Genomic DNA, 20,072 nt, shown 5'->3' with positions numbered 1-20,072 from the left:
GTCAATACATTTAGGCCCCTCTAGCAGAGAAGAGTAAAACATTATAGGCTCTTTTCAAAGTTTTTTTTTAAGCTTGTCCTCACAAAACGTATGCTTAACCACTCTCACAGAACCCTTTCTGGATTATATGTCATCCGATACTCAAGAAGGGATTAGAGGCCTAGTTGTTTTTATAGTCTAAATAGCTGGGTTTCTAGAGTATGATCTAGTTTCACTCAACAATTGAAATATCATTGCAGCATGATGGATTTAAACTGTCAAGAGTTGTATTAGTTTTGGAGCCAGTTCTTGTGAAATATAAATATGAAAGTAAAATGTGTGAGACCTGAACATTTAACCCTGATTTCCCTGGCCGTCCCACTTCCTGCTCCCAAAGTGGGATTTAAAAACTATTGCTATTGGAATGAAAAAAAACACAGTCTTGATGAGAAAGTTAAATATATTATACTGGTCAGTTTTATGTTTCATTCGGGTAAGTGCTTTATGCACTGAATACGAATGTATTTGTGTCCTTTTAGGTATCGCATTTCGATACAGGAATAGGTACATTCTTAGAGCAAGAACCAAGGTCTTTACATTGTACTCCAGAGTAATGAATAACTTATTTATGTGAGGGAAAGTTATTTATCTTGGATGTAGGACATCACTAATGCACTTTCAGTTAAGGTGAAACCCCCTGCTTTTAGTATATATTGAATTAAGCACAAATAACTGACTTTTATATCTTTGCTTTTATAGTGCTATGCTCGCTTAACATTTAATTCAACATACTGTATTTGTATTTCCTTTTTTTATTAATCCTTAAAATAAATATCTTTTAACCAATGCAGTGCTGTTGCAAGGACACATTGTATTCATTTTAGACCTTCAGAGCAATTCATTGCTCGGCTATCCAGCGCTGAAGGGAAGGGGTCACAATATTTGAAGAGAAGGCTAGAGAAGCCTTAACTGTAAAGTATAATAACCGGTCCTAAAATATCAGTGCCGGAGGCTAAAAGGAACACGTTGATCTGCAGGACAAAAAGTAAATGCAATATGTTCTCCAGCATTTAAGTTCTTAGACACTCGCATTCAATTTCTTTTAAAGGGTGAAACAAATATATGTTCAAGAATGATTTGGATTTCAAGACATACTAATCAATACATGTATTACTCAATAGAAGGTTATGAGACTAAGTGGAGTTTGGCTCTTTAAAGACTATTACATTTTGGGCCATCTATAATCCGGTTTCAGAATGTGAATAAAGGTTCAACTGAAAGGCCTGATGCTGATGTTTATAGTTATTAGTATTATTATATTAGTATTATAATGCCTAAATATTTGCTTTTATAGTGGGAATAAAAATAACCAAGTTGATTTTAATTGCTGAAAAAATCGCTATGTTTGGAATTAAATATATTATGAATTTGCAGAGGGTAATTTTAGGCACAATGTAGAATCAGTAGCACAGACTATGTCCATTATCTACAGGGGGCGGAACCAAAGTCCTCCTGCTTCGTGTTTCCACCCGGCACTGGACAGCAGTGTTGAACCCGGAAGTGGTGCTTTCCAGGCTGGAGCGCACGGCTGTCACCATGGCGGCGGAGGGGAAGACGCTGAACTTTAACGTGGGGGTCCTGGGTCACATCGACAGCGGTAAGACGTCACTGGCGAAGGCGCTGAGCACCACGGCCTCCACCGCGGCATTTGACAAGAACCCACAGAGCCGGGAGAGGGGCATCACGCTGGACCTAGGCTTCTCCTCTTTCTCGGTGCCTCTGCCCGAGCACCTGTCCGGTACCGGCTACCAGCATCTGCAGTTCACTCTGGTGGACTGTCCGGGCCACGCATCTCTCATCAGGACAATCATCGGGGGTACGTGTGCGGCGCCCCCCCCCCCTTACAGCAGCTCCGCCCCCCCCCTTACAGCTGTGACAGCTCCCCCCCACCCTTACAGCTGTGACAGCTCCCCCCCACCCTTACGGCTGTGACAGCTCCCCCCCACCCTTACGGCTGTGACAGCTCCCCCCCCCCACTCTTACGGCTGTGACAGCTCCCCCCCCCCCACTCTTACGGCTGTGACAGCACCCTCCCCCCCCCCCCACCCTTACGGCTGTGACAGCTTCCCCCCCCCCCCCCCACCCTTACGGCTGTGACAGCTTCCCCCCCCCCTTATGGCTGTGACAGCTCCCCCTCACCCTTACGGCTGTGACAGCTCCCACCCCACCCTTACGGCTGTGACAGCTCCCCCCCCCACCCTTACGGCTGTGACAGCTCCCCCCCCACCCTTACGGCTGTGACAGCTCCCCCCCCCACCCTTACGGCTGTGACAGCTCCCCCCCCCCACCCTTACGGCTGTGACAGCTCCCCCCCCCCCACCCTTACGGCTGTGACAGCTCCCCCCCCACCCTAACGGCTGTGACAGCTCCCCCCCCCCACCCTTACGGCTGTGACAGCTCCCCCCCCCACCCTTACGGCTGTGACAGCTCCCCCCCCCACCCTTACGGCTGTGACAGCTCCCCCCCCCCACCCCTACGGCTGTGACAGCTCCCCCCCCCACCCTTATAGCTGTGGCAGCTCGCCCCCCCCCACCATTACGGCTGTGACAGCTCCCCCCCCCCACCCTTACGGCTGTGACAGCTCCCCCCCCCACCCTTACGGCTGTGACAGCTCCCCCCCCCCACCCTTACGGCTGTGACAGCTCCCCCCCCCACCCTTACGCCTGTGACAGCTCCCCCCCCACCCTTACGTCTGTGACAGCTCCCCCCCCCCCACCCTTACGGCTGTGACAGCTCCCCTCCCACCCTTACGGCTGTGACAGCTCCCCCCCACCTTACGGCTGTGACAGCTCCCCCCCCCACCCTTATGGCTGTGACAGCTCCCCCCCCACCCTTATGGCTGTGGCAGCTCCCCCCCCTCTTACGGCTGTGGCAGCTCCCCCCCCTCTTACGGCTGTGGCAGCTCCCCCCCCTCTTACGGCTGTGGCAGCTCCCCCCCCTCTTACGGCTGTGACAGCTCCCCCCCCCTCCCTTACGGCTGTGACAGCTCCTCCCCCCCCCACTCTTACGGCTGTGACAGCTCCTCCCCCCCACCCTTACGGCTGTGACAGCTCCTCCCTCGCCCCACCCTTATGGCTGTGACAGCTCCTCCCCCCCCACCCTTACACCGGTGACAGCTCCTCACCCCCCCACCCTTACGACTGTGACAGCTGCCCCCTCCCCCCTCATACCCATGACAATCCCCCATATACATGTCACAGCTGTGCCCCTTCTTCTCTTTCACCCCACACCCTGGAGGGCCAGGTAACTAAGGGGAATGTTACTTTTGTCAGTGTGTGTGCAGCTTTAACACGGACAGCATGTACCTGTACCCTGAAAGTCCCCCTCCACCCAAATACAGAACCACGTACTGGCACAGGGAGTGTATAACGGGGGCTGACTGTTTTATGGACACATTAAAATAATTTCTGAGCTTTTTATTGCATTAAACTTCCGTATGTTTCATTTACATCTTTGAGCTCCTAATGCCTTATTAACATTAAACAAATAGCCAGAACAGTTGTTAACCCTATTAAACATTGAGTCAGGATTTGGTCAGGCCTTCAGTTCATGTATTAATCTCCTTAGTATTCAGCCTTTGCATTATTTACTTTTGTGTTACAGCACAACAGTAATTTAGGGCATTGCTGTCAACTTCCTTTATAAAGATGCACCTTGATCTCTGGTCTCCATATTTATTTGGCACCTGATAATAAAGATGCAGCAAGGAATGCATTGCTGAGAGACCCTCCTAGGGGCAGTTAGGCCCGACTGCAGTACCACGTCTGCGGATTCAGGTTTCAGAGAATTATTTTCTAAGAACATTGGCAAATATTACAATCCGGTTACTGAGGCACAAATTGTCCGAGCACAATTTTGATTGTCCACTTATCTCAGAATAACTTAATACGTTGCTTAAAATCATCATGGGAAAATGCTAAAAAATAATGAAGCGGACGTGCAGTCTTTAAATATATACTGTATAAATATATATATTTTTTTATGTTTTCAGTAATGTCATCTTTTGCATCCTTTCCTTTAAATTTTGTTGTAGAACTAATGATATAATGTCACAATTATTTTCTTTTTTTGTGTGTTTCATCAAATGGCCACCGATCTGTTTTGTGCATTTTCCCACGGAGAAGCAGGGAGTCAGTGAACAGGCAGCGCTTGGTTCTCGAAAGGAGCAGACTTCTTTACGTGAGCGTGAGTGGGTGCAGGTCACAGGGAGAAATGAAAGGCTCCTTCTAGCCCTTTTTGGTTCTGCTTTTGTCTTTCCCGGCATGCAGTCAGAATTAATCAGTCCCAGCCATCAAGTGTTGTCAAATTGTCTTTCTGTCAACAACCGTTGAAAGTTGTCAACTGTTGCGGGGACACAGATTGTTGCGAACTGGACGTGGTAATAAGCTTTGTATTGCTGCTTCTGGTGAATTGATTGTTTTTTTCCATTTACTCTGTTTCGATGCAAGTAAATTCAACTTTATTATTAATATCATTGATTTATCGTTTGCCAACATATTCTGCAGTACAATGGGGAAAAACGAAAGCAATAAAATATCAAACGTTAACATACAGTGGTACAGTCGGCAAGGAGGGCTCTCGCCCAAGGAGCTTACAATCTATAAGGAAACGAGAGTGGAAACATTGGGTGCAGGGGGATAAGGGTGTGAGAGCTGCTTGTTATGTAAATGGCTGGGTGCGGAGATAGAGATGTGAGAGCCCGGTAATGTGTGAAGGTGGAAGGGATATGTATTATCATCGTCAGTGTTATTAATAATTAATAGAGCCCAAAAGACGTGGGGCTTTTAAAGTAGGTGCACCTGGTTCAAATTGTAGTGTCCATTCCTTCTAACCGGGGGCGCAAATTGCAAGCCCTATAGGACAGGGACTTGTGCTTAACAAATGCTGTGTATAACACCGCTTACACTCCAGTGCTATATAAGAAAAGAACAAGTTCCTCATTTTATAAAGAATACTTTACATTTATTAAGAATACTTTTATTGACACTCAAAGGTACTGCTGCTGTTTCTGTTAGCCTTCCCACATGCTGATTAGATTGTAAGCTCTTTGGGACAGAGGTTCTTTTTGATGTACTTCTCACATCTACATTATATTCCCTGCATTGCAAAAAATGGTAATTGTTTGCGTGTTAAAATATACTTACATTATTGTCCTTTGTCGCCAAACAGTCGTCAAAATTTGTTATTCTCTCAGCCAGGTGTGAAACTAGTCACTAGTGGGCCCGGTACAAACGAAAAAATAATCTCCCGCCTCTCCCCACAGGGCCCGACCTGTGGAGCGAGTCCTGTGGTGGAGGAAGCCTGCCCAGGCGGTGATTGCGGAAGTCGGGCCCGAACTTCTGGTGGGGCTTAATCTCCATGTAAGGACCACCTGGGTGGGCCGCCACCGCCGGCGGGTGAGGTCCCGCACCACAGGTAGGGCCCGGGGAAGCGGTGAGGGGGGATCCTTTAGCAATGCCAGACTGCTAAAATAAGAGCCGGAAGGATTTTCCGGCGCGTAGATGGGTTCCTAAAGATGGTGGGCCCCCGGTACAGCCGAATCGACAGCACATAGGGTAGCTCCGCCGCTGCTCTAAGCTCCTTTCTGCCTTGCAGATCCCAAGCAATTTCTGCTCTTAAAATGCAGCGACCTCTGCCTAGGTGTTCCCTGCAACAAATTAAGATTTCAGAGGAAAACAAAAGGATGCTGAATTAATGCACTGCAGTGATCTAATCTATCATCTCTCTCATGCTATCCGGTGCTGTAGTTATTGTCTATTGACTATCTGCAGCTACTTCTTGGCTTGTGATTAGAGAAAACTCATGATTAAGGCAAATGTCCAGGGGTACAGTAACTTAATTTATAAGTGTTTTTGTAATGTACAGGCCATTTTAGCCTATAGGCCGGATGTCTGAGCCTCTGGTTTCTGTGTCTCAGTAAATGTTTGACTAGCGTTTCCCAAATGCAGATTCCTTTCATTGTTAACCCCTTCAGGTGCCACCAGTATGTAGCGGTAAAGGTGAATGTTTTTGTTAACAGTACATGGTAAAGAAAACGCTTATAAACTTTCCCCCCACCTTATAATCGGCTGTGTAACGCTTGAATTTTAATTGATGTCACCTTTATCTTGTCACGGTGTCTACTTTAGTAACAGGATTTCTCCTAATTTAAATGCTTAGATTGTAAGTTCTGAGGGGCAGGAAGTTCCCTATCACACTCTAGGAAGATCTGAACCACACTCCTTTGCCGGATCTTATATTGTCTTGTTCAGTCAGTGTATTTATTTAATTTTGTACAGCACTGAGTATAACGTGTAACGTGTCCCAACCCCAGAGAGCTTGCAGTCTAATGTTGATATGGGATTTTACCCGGATTTTGTTACCAGTAAGCTTTGTTTTTTTAGAATAGCAGAATAGTTGCTATTGGGTCACATAGGAGAGATTTGGCAATCATTTGTTTAAATGTATACTATCATTTTGCAGGATAAATGGAAACTAGAATAGAAACATATAGCTGCATAATTGTAGCAGGGCTTACGTGCTATTTACTCAATAAATACTTTCCAGCAAAGTTTTTATAAACCCAGGTTTACTAAGCTGTCTTCTGACATAGGGCACTTTCTGGGCTGCAAGACGCTTTTGCAGGCCACGGGGCTTCAATAGTGTCTTCCTTCACCGGAGAACGTGGCTTATGAAGATTGCTTAGTAAATATGGCCTTTCATGGGGCACCGTGGAGCGGAATCTGACATTTTGGTTGCGGCCGTCGCGCCGTGAATAAGGCCGCGCTTATAGTGCCGGCGACGCGATGTCACAGCAAAACAAATGTATTGCCGCCGTCCCGTGTGCTTCTAGTGGGAGCGACGCTGGAGGCACAAATTTTTTTATGCCGGTAAAATTTGATTTTTCAGAGGCTGTCGCCACATGTGACAACCTCTGAACCAATCGAAGACCTGGTCGCCGGAAAGCGAATTACAACTTTCGCTAGCGACGATGGGTGACGTCATCTGTCACGTGCACTATAAGCGCGGCCTAAGTCTCCGCCAGGACCCTTCGCCACAGCCACTCCGCCGTTGGCCATTTTGCCAATAAGGTAAGTTAATTATTTAAGGGGTTTTAGCGATTTTAGGGTAGGGGGTTTAAAGATAGTGGCTTTAAGGTAAGGGTTTAAGTGTTTGTGGTGAGGGTAGCATTGGTATTAGGGTTTTTTCGGGTAAGCGGTAAGGTTACTTTGGCCGTGAAGCGTTATCCCTGCGGCAAGGTGAGTGGCGGAGGCGCCAACTTTGTTGCGGCAAAACGGCCGCATCCAAATGTCCTAGACCGCTGGGGAGATAAAGCGAGTCAATCAAGGTCACAAAGTGCTGCCACTTGGATTCAAACCAGTCTCTCCTCCCCGTGTCTTTACCAGAACCAGCCCAGTGCTTTTCAGAGCAGACTTTTGGGAGCCTACAGGGGAAGCTGTGTATGTTAATGTAGAGAATGCAACACAATCCGTGTGCTTCCTATTAGGAGACCTTTACACAGGAGAACGGATTAAACAGTGGCAGCCCTCTGCATGCGGCTGGTTAATTTTCTGTCCCCCCCCATAGGGCCAGCATGCTACTATAACTGCACAGCATTGCTACGCTTGGGTCCTCACCATACACACACAGCCTGACTGTCTAGGTTCCCGAGATGCACAGAGACACCACTATCTGCAAAGAGAAAGGGGAGTTCAAACAACTTATTCATGTAATCGGCTTCCGTAGAAAATCAATCTATGTATTCAGTATATTTGTTTCCTGTGAAAAAGGAGCATGTTTGAGACTTATCGGATATTTTATTGTAGTTATTTTATGTGTTGGCTAACGATCGCATAATGATTACAGAGACGAGACGCGGTAAAGTGTACCTGTACATTTGAAGTCAAACTGCTGTGAATTCAGCCTCCCCTTTCCAGGGAAGATTGTAGTCTCATTCATTTGGATGTAGCTAAAACAGAATCCTTAGCAAGGAGAAAAATGCTTCTTCACTGGGGACCTATCACTTGCAAACTATTTTAGCCCCATAGAGATTACGTAAACGTTTTAAAAACACTTTAAAGCAGGGCTGACCAGCTCCTGTCCGCGAGGGTCAGCAACAGGTCCAGTTTTCATGATATCCATGCTTCAGCACAGGTGGCTCAATCTCTGGCTGAGTCGAAGACTGAGCCACCTGTGCTGAAGCAGGGATATCCGTAAAGCCTGATCTGTTGGTGGCCCTTGAGGACTAGCGTTGGCCAGTCTTCGACTGAGCCACCTGTGCTGAAGCAGGGATATCCTTAAAACCTGACCTGTTGGTGATGGGCTGGAGTTGGCCACTCCTGCTCTAAATCTTTAGACCGAAACGTTCAATGTTTAAAATAGACGTCTGATATTTAGTTTTAACGCATCAACCTCCTACATATAACCTAGTGCCCATGCCATTCGTTATTATCCTTGCAGCGATCTGTCCCTTTAACGCAATCTGTTTTCCGTACGTATTGAAATACGTTGAAATAAAAGCAGTGTTGCTAATTGAAATGAAAGTTTGTCAGCAAGCCGGTGAGCGTTTCCCCAGTGCGTGCTTCGCAGCTTACCATCAATAAAGGCGAATAATGCCGCACACTGTAATATCCCCTCCCTAGTCGCTGCCGCTTTGAAATGGCTTCAGAATTCGTTCCTCAATTATAGCCGCGTCCTTGTTTCGCGCCATTTTTTTTTTTTTTTGCAGCCAGTCTTTTAAACGATGAAAAAAAAAGCGTAAAAACAGACGGGGAGATTTAGCGTTTTATTTATGGTAGGGAAGCGAAACTTTTAACCCTTTCCCAGCCAGAGCGGCTGCCAACGCGTTCTGCGTCCCTCTGGCAGAGAAGAGGTTACGTTGTAATTGTTTTTTTCTTTTTTTTTTAAACAAAATAATTGCTAAGGTATAATTGTTACTTCTTGTCCCCAATGTTTCCTGTAAGCTGAGGTCGCAACAAGTATCTGTTTCTACTTTGCAGCTGAGATCTCCTAAGGAAGCATATTAATTCATGCCTGATACATAGACAGAGCCAGCACTTTTGAACTTTTTTTTTTACATTTTTTTTTTATATATATAAGAGCTGGAGGGAGACAAGAGAAGGGGAAATGAGAGCAGTTCAGGCATCTGTGGGTAGGTATATAGCTCAGTGATGCAATGGAAGAGAAGCAAAGCAAATAGTACAATGAGATCAAGGGACGCATAGCCTCATTAGTGGAGTTCAGGACCGGGCCAATTTAGAAAGGGGGATTACTGGCGGAGTTTTGTGGTGAAGAGGATTTTTTAAAATTTTTTTTTTTTAGTTATTTTAAAAAATTGTTATCTTGTGGGGTCAGGCAAAAGACAGGGTTATGTAGACATTTACTGTAGCATAGATGGGGTCATGTAAAGGTGCAGTTTGACTTAGCATCATATATCGACGCTGCAATAAAGGGTTTTACAGCCATGTAACGCCTTCTGCCTTTCTTAACGATTTAGTGTATTTAATATTTAATATCTGCATATTTAGGTTCAGAAGCTTTTACTAGGAGAGTATTTAACATAAAAGTTGATTAAAATAAATAAACTGTGTGTGTATATATATGTATAGATATTTTATATATATTTTTTATATATATAATATATGTGCAGAATAAATGAGTTCTTCAGTATTAGGTGATACTTTTTTTATTTGGATTAACAGTTTGTCATAGGACAAGTTTCGAGAGTTTTCCTCTCTTCCTCTATCTATCCTATCTATCTATCTATCTATCTATCTATCTATCTATCTATCTATCTATCTATCTATCTATCTATCTATCTATCTATCTATCTATCTTATCTATATGCCTTTCAAGCACTATCACCTAGCATACAGGGCTCCCACTGCAGCAAGGGATTCTGGCAAATGAGCACACAATGTGTTACCTTTTTGCCTGGAATATCCATTCACATGGAGCCCATTTAAGCAGATGCATCGCCGTTCAAAAAGTGTGGGTTATATATATATATATATATATATATATACCGAAACGTTCAATGTTTAAAATAGACGTCTGATATTTAGTTTTAACGCATCAACCTCCTACATATAACCTAGTGCCCATGCCATTCGTTATTATCCTTGCAGCGATTATTTTCCAGTGGCAAGTTTTGCTAAACTAAGGAACGAAAATTGTAATGATCCGCACAAAGTTAAAAAAAATAAAAATAAACCCCTGTTCTCTTAAATCACAAAGGGGTCACTGTTGAGAATATGTGTAAAGTTGGTATTAATTCAATCAATATTCAAAATAAGCCCGGTGGTATTCTTAATGAGGTATGTGATCAAGGTGAAATAGTCAAAGTAAAGATAACTTGTAAAAAAATAAATAAACTAACCCGCAAAGTCTACTGAGCTTTCTCAAACCTGAACGTGCACATGTGAGATGTGGAACTTCTGACCTGGTGGATATTAACCTCCCGCTGTTATTAGAGTTGGAACTTTTTATAAAAATTTAAAAAAAAAAAAATCACCTAGAGAAGTGTTTTTTTCCTGACGTTCCGGTTCCCCGGGGGATCACTTTCCATGACCATATACCACTACTGTTTTATATATTTTTTCTACCGAGCACCACATTGCCCGGTTTAACCAGTTTACTCCGTGGGTGCTGCCGGTTTGTGTTATGTATGTATATATAATATGCAAATGCTATTTAAAAACCTAACTTCGTAATTGTTGACTTTTTATTATTGAGCATTTTCTGTGGCACTTAGACTGAAGCGAACTCATTTGTTTTTTTTTAAAAAAAATTTTTTTTTAGCCGTTTGAAATATGAATTAAAATTTTTAGCGACACACAGAAATATTCCGTTGGGTTCTACAGAGAAAGATTAGATTCTGTGCCGTTTGAAATCAGAATTCTGGTTGAAATGAGATTTTCTAACCCCCCCCCCCCCTTTTTTTTTTGTTTCCTCCAAAACCACCAAATCTCTCTTATTTCGAGTTTTCCGAGCTTGGCTTCTACATGGAAAACACCACAGTATTTGAAAATAACAGATGCAAAACTGTAATCTTAGCACTGGGGCAAAGCTTTTCAATAGTTATATATTCTGTATTCTTTGGAAAAGACCACCAGAGGGTCCGTAAACCTTTTTGAGTTAATATTTTTATGTTGCATAATAAAAGTTGTATATGCGATGTAGCCCGTGGTCAGACGGTGATGTAATTAGGGTTATGAAGTACTGTGCCAATACTTTCTTTTAATCTACTAATTTACAATTTAATTTCCGTTATTAAAGGAAAGGGTTTTAATTCAGACACCCTGTCCCCCTTCTGATTTTACAGCATAAATATTGCCCTAGATCTTTTTAAAATACAGTAAATTTATATTTGTCCCAAAGTTCACGTGTAGATATATATTATTTACTCATACAAATTTCTACTACGTTTGCATTTTTTTTTATTTTTTAGAAGACTAAAAAGCATTAATGCATGTGCAATAAAATGTACGGGTACATTATACCGCTGCCTTTCTTTGTAGCGTAATCATAATGCGATCAACAAATGGCTTGTGATGTATATAATTATTAAATGTATGTATATCTTTATATAGCGCCCACAGCTGTAATATGCGCTTTATAAAAGAGACAGTACAGTGAATTATAATACAATGAGTGCAACAAATAAGTTCAGGCAATAGGAAAGGAAATTCCTTCCCCGGAGAGCTTACAATCTAAGTGGTATGATGGGAGACTTACAGAGACAGCAGGTGAGGGAATAAGTGCAGTAGATGGCAGTGCTTGGCCAGGAGTGACTGTGGGTGTGTGACAGTAGCCATGAGTTTAGGCTATTGGAGCACTTTGTGTAAGAGGTGAGTTTTCAGGTTCGTCTTAAAGGTGGGGAGAGAAGGTGCTTGGCGTATGCTAAGGCTGCGGCCATGGTGAACGCTGGAGAGGGCGCAAGCGTTCACTCGGCTTCCCCGCCCCCTGCAGCAGGAGAGATCTGTGTCCTGCATGCAGAGGAGACAGGGAGGCGGGTTGGGGGGCGCGGCCGTGATGTCACAGAGCTTGTTCGCCCTCATTGGGCGACCCGCTCACGTGACCCGGCCGCTGCGTGTGTAAACAGATTTTTCTGTTACCTTCTGAATCGCCACCACCGGCGCTTCTGCTCCCGCGCGCGTTCGCGCGCTCTATAGACAGCCTCATAGAGGAACATCTGTGATCACACCGCGAGCACCCTCTTGAGCGGCGTCGCAATCACCATGGCAGCAGCCTAAGGGTGAGGGAGTTCCACAGGTAAGGGGCAGTGAGGGGGAAAAGGTTTAAGGTGAGAGAGAGCAGTAGAGGTGAAGGTGGTGTAATGTAGTGTAGAGCACTAGGGGGCAGTGTGTTCCACTAATGCCTACCTGGAATGCACAGGGCAGCGGGTCAGAAACAATGGCGTGACCCCGTGCTGTGTTAAACCAAATACATAATACAGTATACACAAACACTGCACCCTGCTGACACCCGAAACCTGCCTCCAGTTAGCTTCCAAATCAGTAAAATGTGCCACTGTGACTTGTGTATCTCCTATCAAAAGCCAAACAACTGCTTTGTGATGACAGAAAAGCTGGTCCTTGACCAGGTCAAACGCATTCCTTTTCTCTCTGCTTTTCTGACCCGATGAAGAAGAGGGCTTAAGTTGGTTTAAAAAAAAAAAAAAAAAAAAAAAGATTTATCTACAACTTGAAATTTGAAATGCATCGCTTTGCGCGTTGATGGTTCAAAATACTGGGGAGGGATGCAGTCAATGAGAAAGGTCACTGAATTCACAGAAGCGAACGAGAAATCTAAATTCCTATTTTCTCCTAAAATCGGATGGTTCGTTCAGGATGATAGAAGCGTCTCAGATATTAAGTGCCCGGGTGGTTTAAATGAAGCTCTCCCCAGAGCCCAGTGCAGTATAAAGGTTACCGTCGTAACCTCGGAAACTAGAGATTACAAAAATCATATTTTTAGCACTAGAAAAACATTTATATATATATATAAAAAAAAAAAAATGTGCAGGGCAGCCTAAACACATATCGGCTTCTGGGGGAGATTGCTGCTTTCATACACATGTGGAAAAGGCCAAAATGAAGAATAGGCCTGTGACAGCAGAGGGAGGTAACACCACAGATTAAACATGACATTTGGGAGTAGGGTTGCAGCCTTAATGGTTTAACAAGGTGCTTTGACTTTATTGTTGCTAAGTGGGATTGCAGCTTTAAAATCGAATGCATAACCTGTGTGCTGCACTCACATGCGTTGTAGGGCAGAATGCAGCACACAAAAGCTCAGTCTTTTCCGCAGGACATTGTCATCGTCTGAGCAATTTTGCCTTAAACTTGACTCCCTGCACAAGCCCGAGATGAAATCTCAGGAGCTGGTGAAATCCCAATGACAGTAATTGTTTCCTCTCGTCATGTCTGTGAAGCTGCTCCTCAAAGGCCTGTGTGGAAGTGAGGCATCCCCGTGGTGCAAATCAGAGGTCAGGATCAGCTAAGCGTGTGACTGGCTGCTGGGAGCGTGCGTGGGGGCCCCGGCATAGACTCAGCACTATTACACTATGTCACTTTGATTGTAAGCTCCTTGGCCCAGGGCGTGCTTGCTCTTATCCCATTTCATTCCGTTATTCCCAGTACTGTTACTCCGTTTCGGTACCATGCTTATAATGAACTTTGGTGCACTTTTTGAAACTATTCCATTTTAAACGAACATTCGCGATCTCCCCAGTACAGCCAGGTAAAAAACGTAATAATCCACGTGAGAACGCTGCGATCCAACTGAAAATGAACTTTAGCCTCTTCCTTATTCCAAACTTTTGCCCAGATCTTATTATTATTATTTTTTAAAGATGGCCAGATATGGAGCAAAAATATTCTGATAATAAACCACTGAAATCCCTTTTGTGTGCATTGCAGTCACCGGCTCTATTGATTGTGTTATGATGATGCAGAGGTGTGATTCACATTGATTGTCAGCTCTGCAGGGCAGAGCTTCACCCAGTGTTTTTTTCTGGCTTCTCCTGGACACGTGTTGCCATGACAACGCAACGTCAAATGGAAACGCGGCGACACACATGACAACACATCGTGTTGCCATGACAATGACTCGTCACTGAGAGAGATGCCGGGGAGCAGGTGGGGGGGGGGGGAGGGTGTAGCGTGACTCAAAAGGTTTGCGCACCCTTGCTGTAAACCATGACACGGAGTCTGAATCAAGGGGACCAAAAACATAGAGTGTACGCTCTGCGGGGCAGGGACTGTGTCTGTAACATTCCTATGTGCTGCGTACCGCGCGCTATACTGTCATTGTGACGCGCTCTGAATCCCATCGGGAGAAAAGCGCCATATGAAATAAAGTTATTATTAAAAAGTCTACAAAATTGTTGGTGAACCTTCAAGAGTCTTCATTTTTATATTCTCGTTGATGAAGGTGTTTAACTCGGGGGGGGGGGGGGGGGAGATGTGCCTGGTGGCAGCTGGCACCTTTCCTCCTGATCCGAGCAGTGACAGGGAAGGGTCCCGCTGCCGTTCATGTTGCTGTTAGAATTCCTCCGGGGAACACACTGGACCCAGCGAGCCGTCTAAACTCGGCTGCAAGGAGCGGTTTAAAATTCAAATAGAATTGGTCTGGGTTTTCCTCACTTGGCTGCCTTTGAGGGGGGCCATTTCTTAACCCATATTGCAGCTGAAAGGGCAGGCAGCGCACTGTCATTAGTAAATCTGAAAGACATCATCGCCATACGTATAAACAGATTTTAATTGCTTTGTTTTATCATAAGGAAATTATCACAGACTTGTCAACTCTGATGTTGTAAATCTAATCTGGATTTTTGGAATCGGCAATCTTTAGCCTTCAGTGGAGTCTAACTGATAGAAATCAGGACTTTTCTATTTAAATTACATTTTTGTTTTGTTTCAGAAACCCCAAATCTCTGCTTTGGGTCCTTGGAGATTAACAGCTCTGTTATTACAACCCTTATTGCATGTGTGTATTTGTATATTCTCATCTTGCTGGAGCCATCGGCTAACACAAACCCCCCCCCCCTCGTCACCCCCACACACATACCACACACCCCCAAACACACACAACCCCCCCACACACCCCCAGACACACACCACACACAAGCCCCCCCCCACACACACATGCCCGCACACATCCCACCCCCCACACGCACGTCCCACACACAGACCCACCTCCCCCCCAACACACAACACGCGCACACACCTCTAACTATAAGCGAGAGTAAAAAAAAAAAAATCACCTCTTGTGTACCTGATGCTTTTATATAAAGGAATTAAAAAAGAAACAGTGTGTCTGCAAATCTTTGTGTTTGAATTAAAGGCCGTGCTGTCGCCAGTGTGTCCTGTGCTCCCAGCCGAGCCCCCTGTCTATAAAACAATGAGCGCATTCAGGCCTAACTCGTGTTTTCGGTTATTAAAAAAACACAGCCGTCTGTCTCTGCTTGTGACTTTAATCTTTAGAAGTCTTTATTCCTGATGCCCTCCCCTCCCCCCCCCCCATTAACTCTCCTAGCTCCCCTTTAAATCTATTGTGTGAGGAGAGTCGGGGGTGGGGGGGGGGGGGAGGGAGGGAGAAGGGATATAAACAGGACAGACAAGCGTCACACTGTGGTTCGGTGACAGTCTCACTCATTCCTAATCTCTGGGCCTTTATAGACTGCAAGGTTTTGTGCGTTGAGCATGCAAAAAAGTAATAAATAGACAAACGCGCACACTTCTGTAGATCTGTATATTTAGATGCATAGATGTGTATATGTGTTTTTTTCACAGTTTACAGTTTTATTCTATGAATATTTTGCTTTTAGAGATGTCTCTGTTAATTTCACTTCATAATAAAATATTTCTTTTTATTTTTCATTCAGAAAAGAATGAGGTTATTATTATTATTATTATTATTTTAAAAAAAAAGTAAAATACATACATTTTGGTGGAACTATAAATGGTCACTATGGCAGATCCTGTAAGAAATGTATTTTTAACGTTGCCCTGATTTTAACATCTTGGGGTTCTGCAGCATTTGCAGAGCATCCTGACTCTTGCGTTCTGCTCAAGGATGTCATCTCTCTACCCCTTTTGTGTCTAACGCCCTCTCCCACCTTAAACCTTTCTCACTTGATGCCCCACACCTCTGGAATGCCCTTCGCCCCACCCCCCCCACACCCATACCCGACTAGCACCCTCTCTATCCACATTTAAAACCCATCTTAAAACTCGCCTCCTTAACAAAGCATATGGGTAGCTACATGGCTGATACTATTTCATTCATACATCGACCGTGGCCCCCTGCAGATGCTTTTATTGTCCATGATCATTGGCTTCATATAGCCACAGTTATTGTCTCTGAGCTTATAGTCGTTTTTTTCTATTCCACCTTCCACTGTCTCTGTAAGTTCTTCCTACTTACCAATTAGATTGTAAGCTCTTCGGGGCAGGGACGCCTTTTCCTAAATGTTACTTTTATGTCTCAAGCGCTTATTCCCTTTATCTGTTATTTGTATTATTTGTTATTTATATGATTGTCCTGTGTATTACTGCTGTGAAGCGCTATGTACATTAATGGCGCTATATAAATAAAGATACACATACATTTGTTCCCAGATCGGTCCTCTTGCATATTGTGGATGTTGTGGTATTTGTGTAAGTGCAGTTCTGAGTCGGGCTTTCTGGTCTAGGTCTGCATACTTTAAAATGAGTAGAGAATGTGTTGCATGGCTCACCTGGCTGCCTGCACTTTGTTGCAGTAGTTCGAATGCATGTTTGTAGGTGGGAATGTCCCCTTTTAAAGAGGCAGCAGGGGGTCTCCGAAGCTGAACCCCATTAATTTCAGCTCCGGGGACCCTTGCTTCCAGAGATACCACGCTAGGGGGTTGCCGGTAGATGTTCCGCTTGTCTAGCAGTGTTCACATTATGGCAGCGTACCCTGCGGGACAATAGGAAGCCGTGATGTCATCAGGTTCACGTTCCTACTGGCGCGTCTTTCCACGGGACATTTAAACCTCCATTTTGTTTCCCCAGTAGGGGATGGTACCAAGGGCACCTTTTTTGGAGTTTTGTATCTGGGGGGGGGGGGGGGGTTGGGGTGGGGAGCCCAGAGCTGAAAGTAACGTGGTTCAGTTCTTTGGGATCTCGTGCTTCCCATCCAGAGAGTGAGAAACCTAAGTAGAACTGCACCTTTAAGCCTGGCAGGGAACGGTGGACATAAGACAACCAAGGATCTTTGTAATAGATTCCCACCCAAAGCAGATGGCTACATCGGAAATGTTCACTTACATGACACCAAGGCAGCTGTATTCCTAGCATGAGAGAGACAGTGGTATTGTTGAGGTGTTCCAATGTAGCAACATATATGTGAGCTGCAGTAAAGTGATAGCCATGTTTAAAAAAAAACAAAAAGAGAGCTGAGCTCTAGCACGTCTGAACTCGCATCTCTTTTTAATAGGAGTTGGGGTTGGGTAAAGCTTAGCACCCCTTAGTAAATTTGGGCCTGAGTGGGTTTCAAGGCTTGCAAATGTAGACACAAGAAAGCAATGTAAATTATCGTGGAGGAAATAAAGTACGGCGTTTGTGTACACAAACAGGAAAAGTTGTGCCGCAATACCGCAAATGTTAATAGGAAGTAATACCGTATTTCCTCGATGTCTAAGACGCACCATTGATTTAATTAAAAAAAAATTGGAGAAAAAAAAACCTATATTAAATGTGCAGAAAAAATGTTTTTATTAGCAGACAATAGCATACATTTATCCATACAATTACATATGGTCGGAGCTGCTGCTGGGCGCTGGAGACATCCCCGCTGCGGGGGCTCCAGCAGTGCCCCCTTGCAGACTGTTTTATTTTTTTTTAAAAATTTAAAAAAAATTAAACATTGATTCTAAGATGCATCCCGATTTCAGACGTGTGAAAATGGGAAAAAAGTTGTGTCTTAGAATTGAGGAAATACGGTTTAGGGGTCTTGTAAAACTGACCACAGTGGTGAAATTGGTGCAAGCTATCAAAGTTATCCTAACTTATCAACCAAACGCTAAACAGGGTAAACCTGTACAGGACACTAGTGGCACTATATTGCAAATAGAGATGGGCAATTTTGGGGGGTGAATTTTCCTAAATGTTACTTTTATGTCTGAAGCACTTCTTTCCATTATGTGTTGTTTGTATTATTATGTATATGGTTATGTCACGTGTATTGCTGCTGCGAAGTGCTATGTACATGAATGGCGCTACAGTATATAAATAAAGATATACCTACTGGTGGCTCAGCCTTCAACTGAGCCACTGATTGAGGCACCTGTGCTGAAGCAGGGATGCCCGTAAAATCTGATCTGTTGGTGCTCTAGACCAAATGTGCGCAATTTTTGCTGCTGCGCCCCCCTGCCTGCTGCCCCTAGTGCTCACGCCCCCTTACCTCTGTTACCGGCTCCAAATGGCACCGCGGGGTCATGGGGCGTCACGTGAGCCGCGTTGCCATGGCGACGGGTGTCAAATGATGCCGCGGGGTCAATTCACATGACGCCACGTTGCCATGGCGTTGCGTCAAAAACAACCGTTTGAATCTCGGTAAGCAATAGGTTGCAGAGGCCTAACGCGATCCCCCGGCATTTAATTTAAATGCCACGGGGAAGAGCGCGGGGCCTCTGCAACCGCCGCGCCCCCCCTAGAATTTTTTTGTGCCCCCCCCCCCAGTTTGCGCACCCCTGCGCTAGACTGTAAGCTGTCACGGGCAGGGCCCTCATTGCCTTCTGCACCTGTTTATGCTTGGTTGGCCTCACTTGTATGCCATTCTGTTTCCGCACGTGACATTACTCTGTATCCCCCATTGCACTGCGGAATACGTTGGCGCTTTACAAATAAACACTAACCTGTACCGGCGCTTGCTGAATCTTCTCCACAATGGCTTGTTTTTGTGTCCCTTAAAATGCGAGATACCGATGGATAGTTGCCCAACACAATATAGTTGTCCCAGATTTAGAGTACTCGACTCCAGTGCTCAAGCACCCCCCACCAACAGGTCAGGTTTTCAGGATATCCCAGCTTCAGCACAGGTGGCTCAATTAGAGGCTCAGTCGCTTGACTGAGCCTCTGATTGAGCCACCTGTGCTGAAGCTGGGACTGATTCAGCCACCTGTGCTGAAGCAGGGTTATCCTGAAAACCTGACCTGTTGGTGGCCCTTGGGGGCAGGAGTTGAGCCCCCCTGTCCTAGACCATTATGACACCAGGAGGCTTTTGTCAACGTGAATACAGTATTTAGCGTTTGTTACAGTCCCAAGGAATACTCGAGCGATCCCTACTGTGAATGTTATACCTACTCTCTCTCTCTATGTAGGGGCATTTCAAGACGTCAAGTCTGATAATTATGCCTCAATTGTGCTCAAATGAACCTTGGCTAAGCCATGTGAACCACATTGATTTCTCATGTTGTGGTTTGAAAGGAAAAAAAAGTGCTACGATGACACAGAAATTAGAAAGCAACATTAGCATTATCTAAGGATTTGATTTTCTTTTCCCCCCAGAAGAATTACACCCAGCGCCTGCGATGGTGCATCATTTTCTTAGCGTAGTCTGTTCCCAATTCCTCCCTCCCCCCCGATCATGAGGATTATCTTATTTCAAAGCTGGTAGTCATGGATGGTTGGGAAGGAATAACAGCAAAGCAACTGTGTTTGATGAGCCCTCTGCTTTCAATCAGCAGAGGGTTTTCCAGTTCGGAATTTCTGTTTTTTTGCTATTAAATTAACAGCAGCGGAGCACTAGTGCAGGAGCGGCCAACTCCAGTCCGGAAAGGGCCACCAACAGGTCAGGTTTTAAGGTTATCCCTGCTTCAGCACAGGACGGAGCCACTGATTGAGCCACCTGTGCAGATGCAGGGGTATCCTGAAAACCGGACCTGCTGGTGGCCCTTGGAGTGGACCACCCCTGCACTAGTAGAATAGTACTAGCATTACTTGTTCGATATAGACCCTTATCTAGTAAGTGGTGCTATTTCGTAAGACACCTTCCACCACTGGAAGAAACCTTGCTGCCTATTC

The 20,072-nt window shown here is 44.8% G+C and overlaps 1 protein-coding gene across 14 annotated transcripts in view; it reads left to right on the top strand.

Moving 5' to 3' along the window:
* Positions 1-20,072, top strand: part of EEFSEC (eukaryotic elongation factor, selenocysteine-tRNA specific) — a 137,548-nt gene that overhangs the window by 2,112 nt on the left and 115,364 nt on the right. For all 14 annotated transcript variants that reach the window (XR_012788608.1, XR_012788609.1, XR_012788605.1 and 11 more), the window contains one exon: positions 1,472-1,855. Coding sequence is in view for 7 of the 14 variants with exons in the window: in XM_075574562.1 (XP_075430677.1) it covers positions 1,576-1,855 (280 nt within the window). In the remaining 7 variants the exon portion in view is untranslated. The remainder of the gene's footprint in view (positions 1-1,471; positions 1,856-20,072) is intronic.

This window comes from Ascaphus truei, chromosome 17 (assembly GCF_040206685.1).
Source record: "Ascaphus truei isolate aAscTru1 chromosome 17, aAscTru1.hap1, whole genome shotgun sequence".
Lineage (NCBI taxonomy): Eukaryota > Metazoa > Chordata > Amphibia > Anura > Ascaphidae > Ascaphus > Ascaphus truei.
This window is presented reverse-complemented; position numbering and strand designations above follow the sequence as displayed.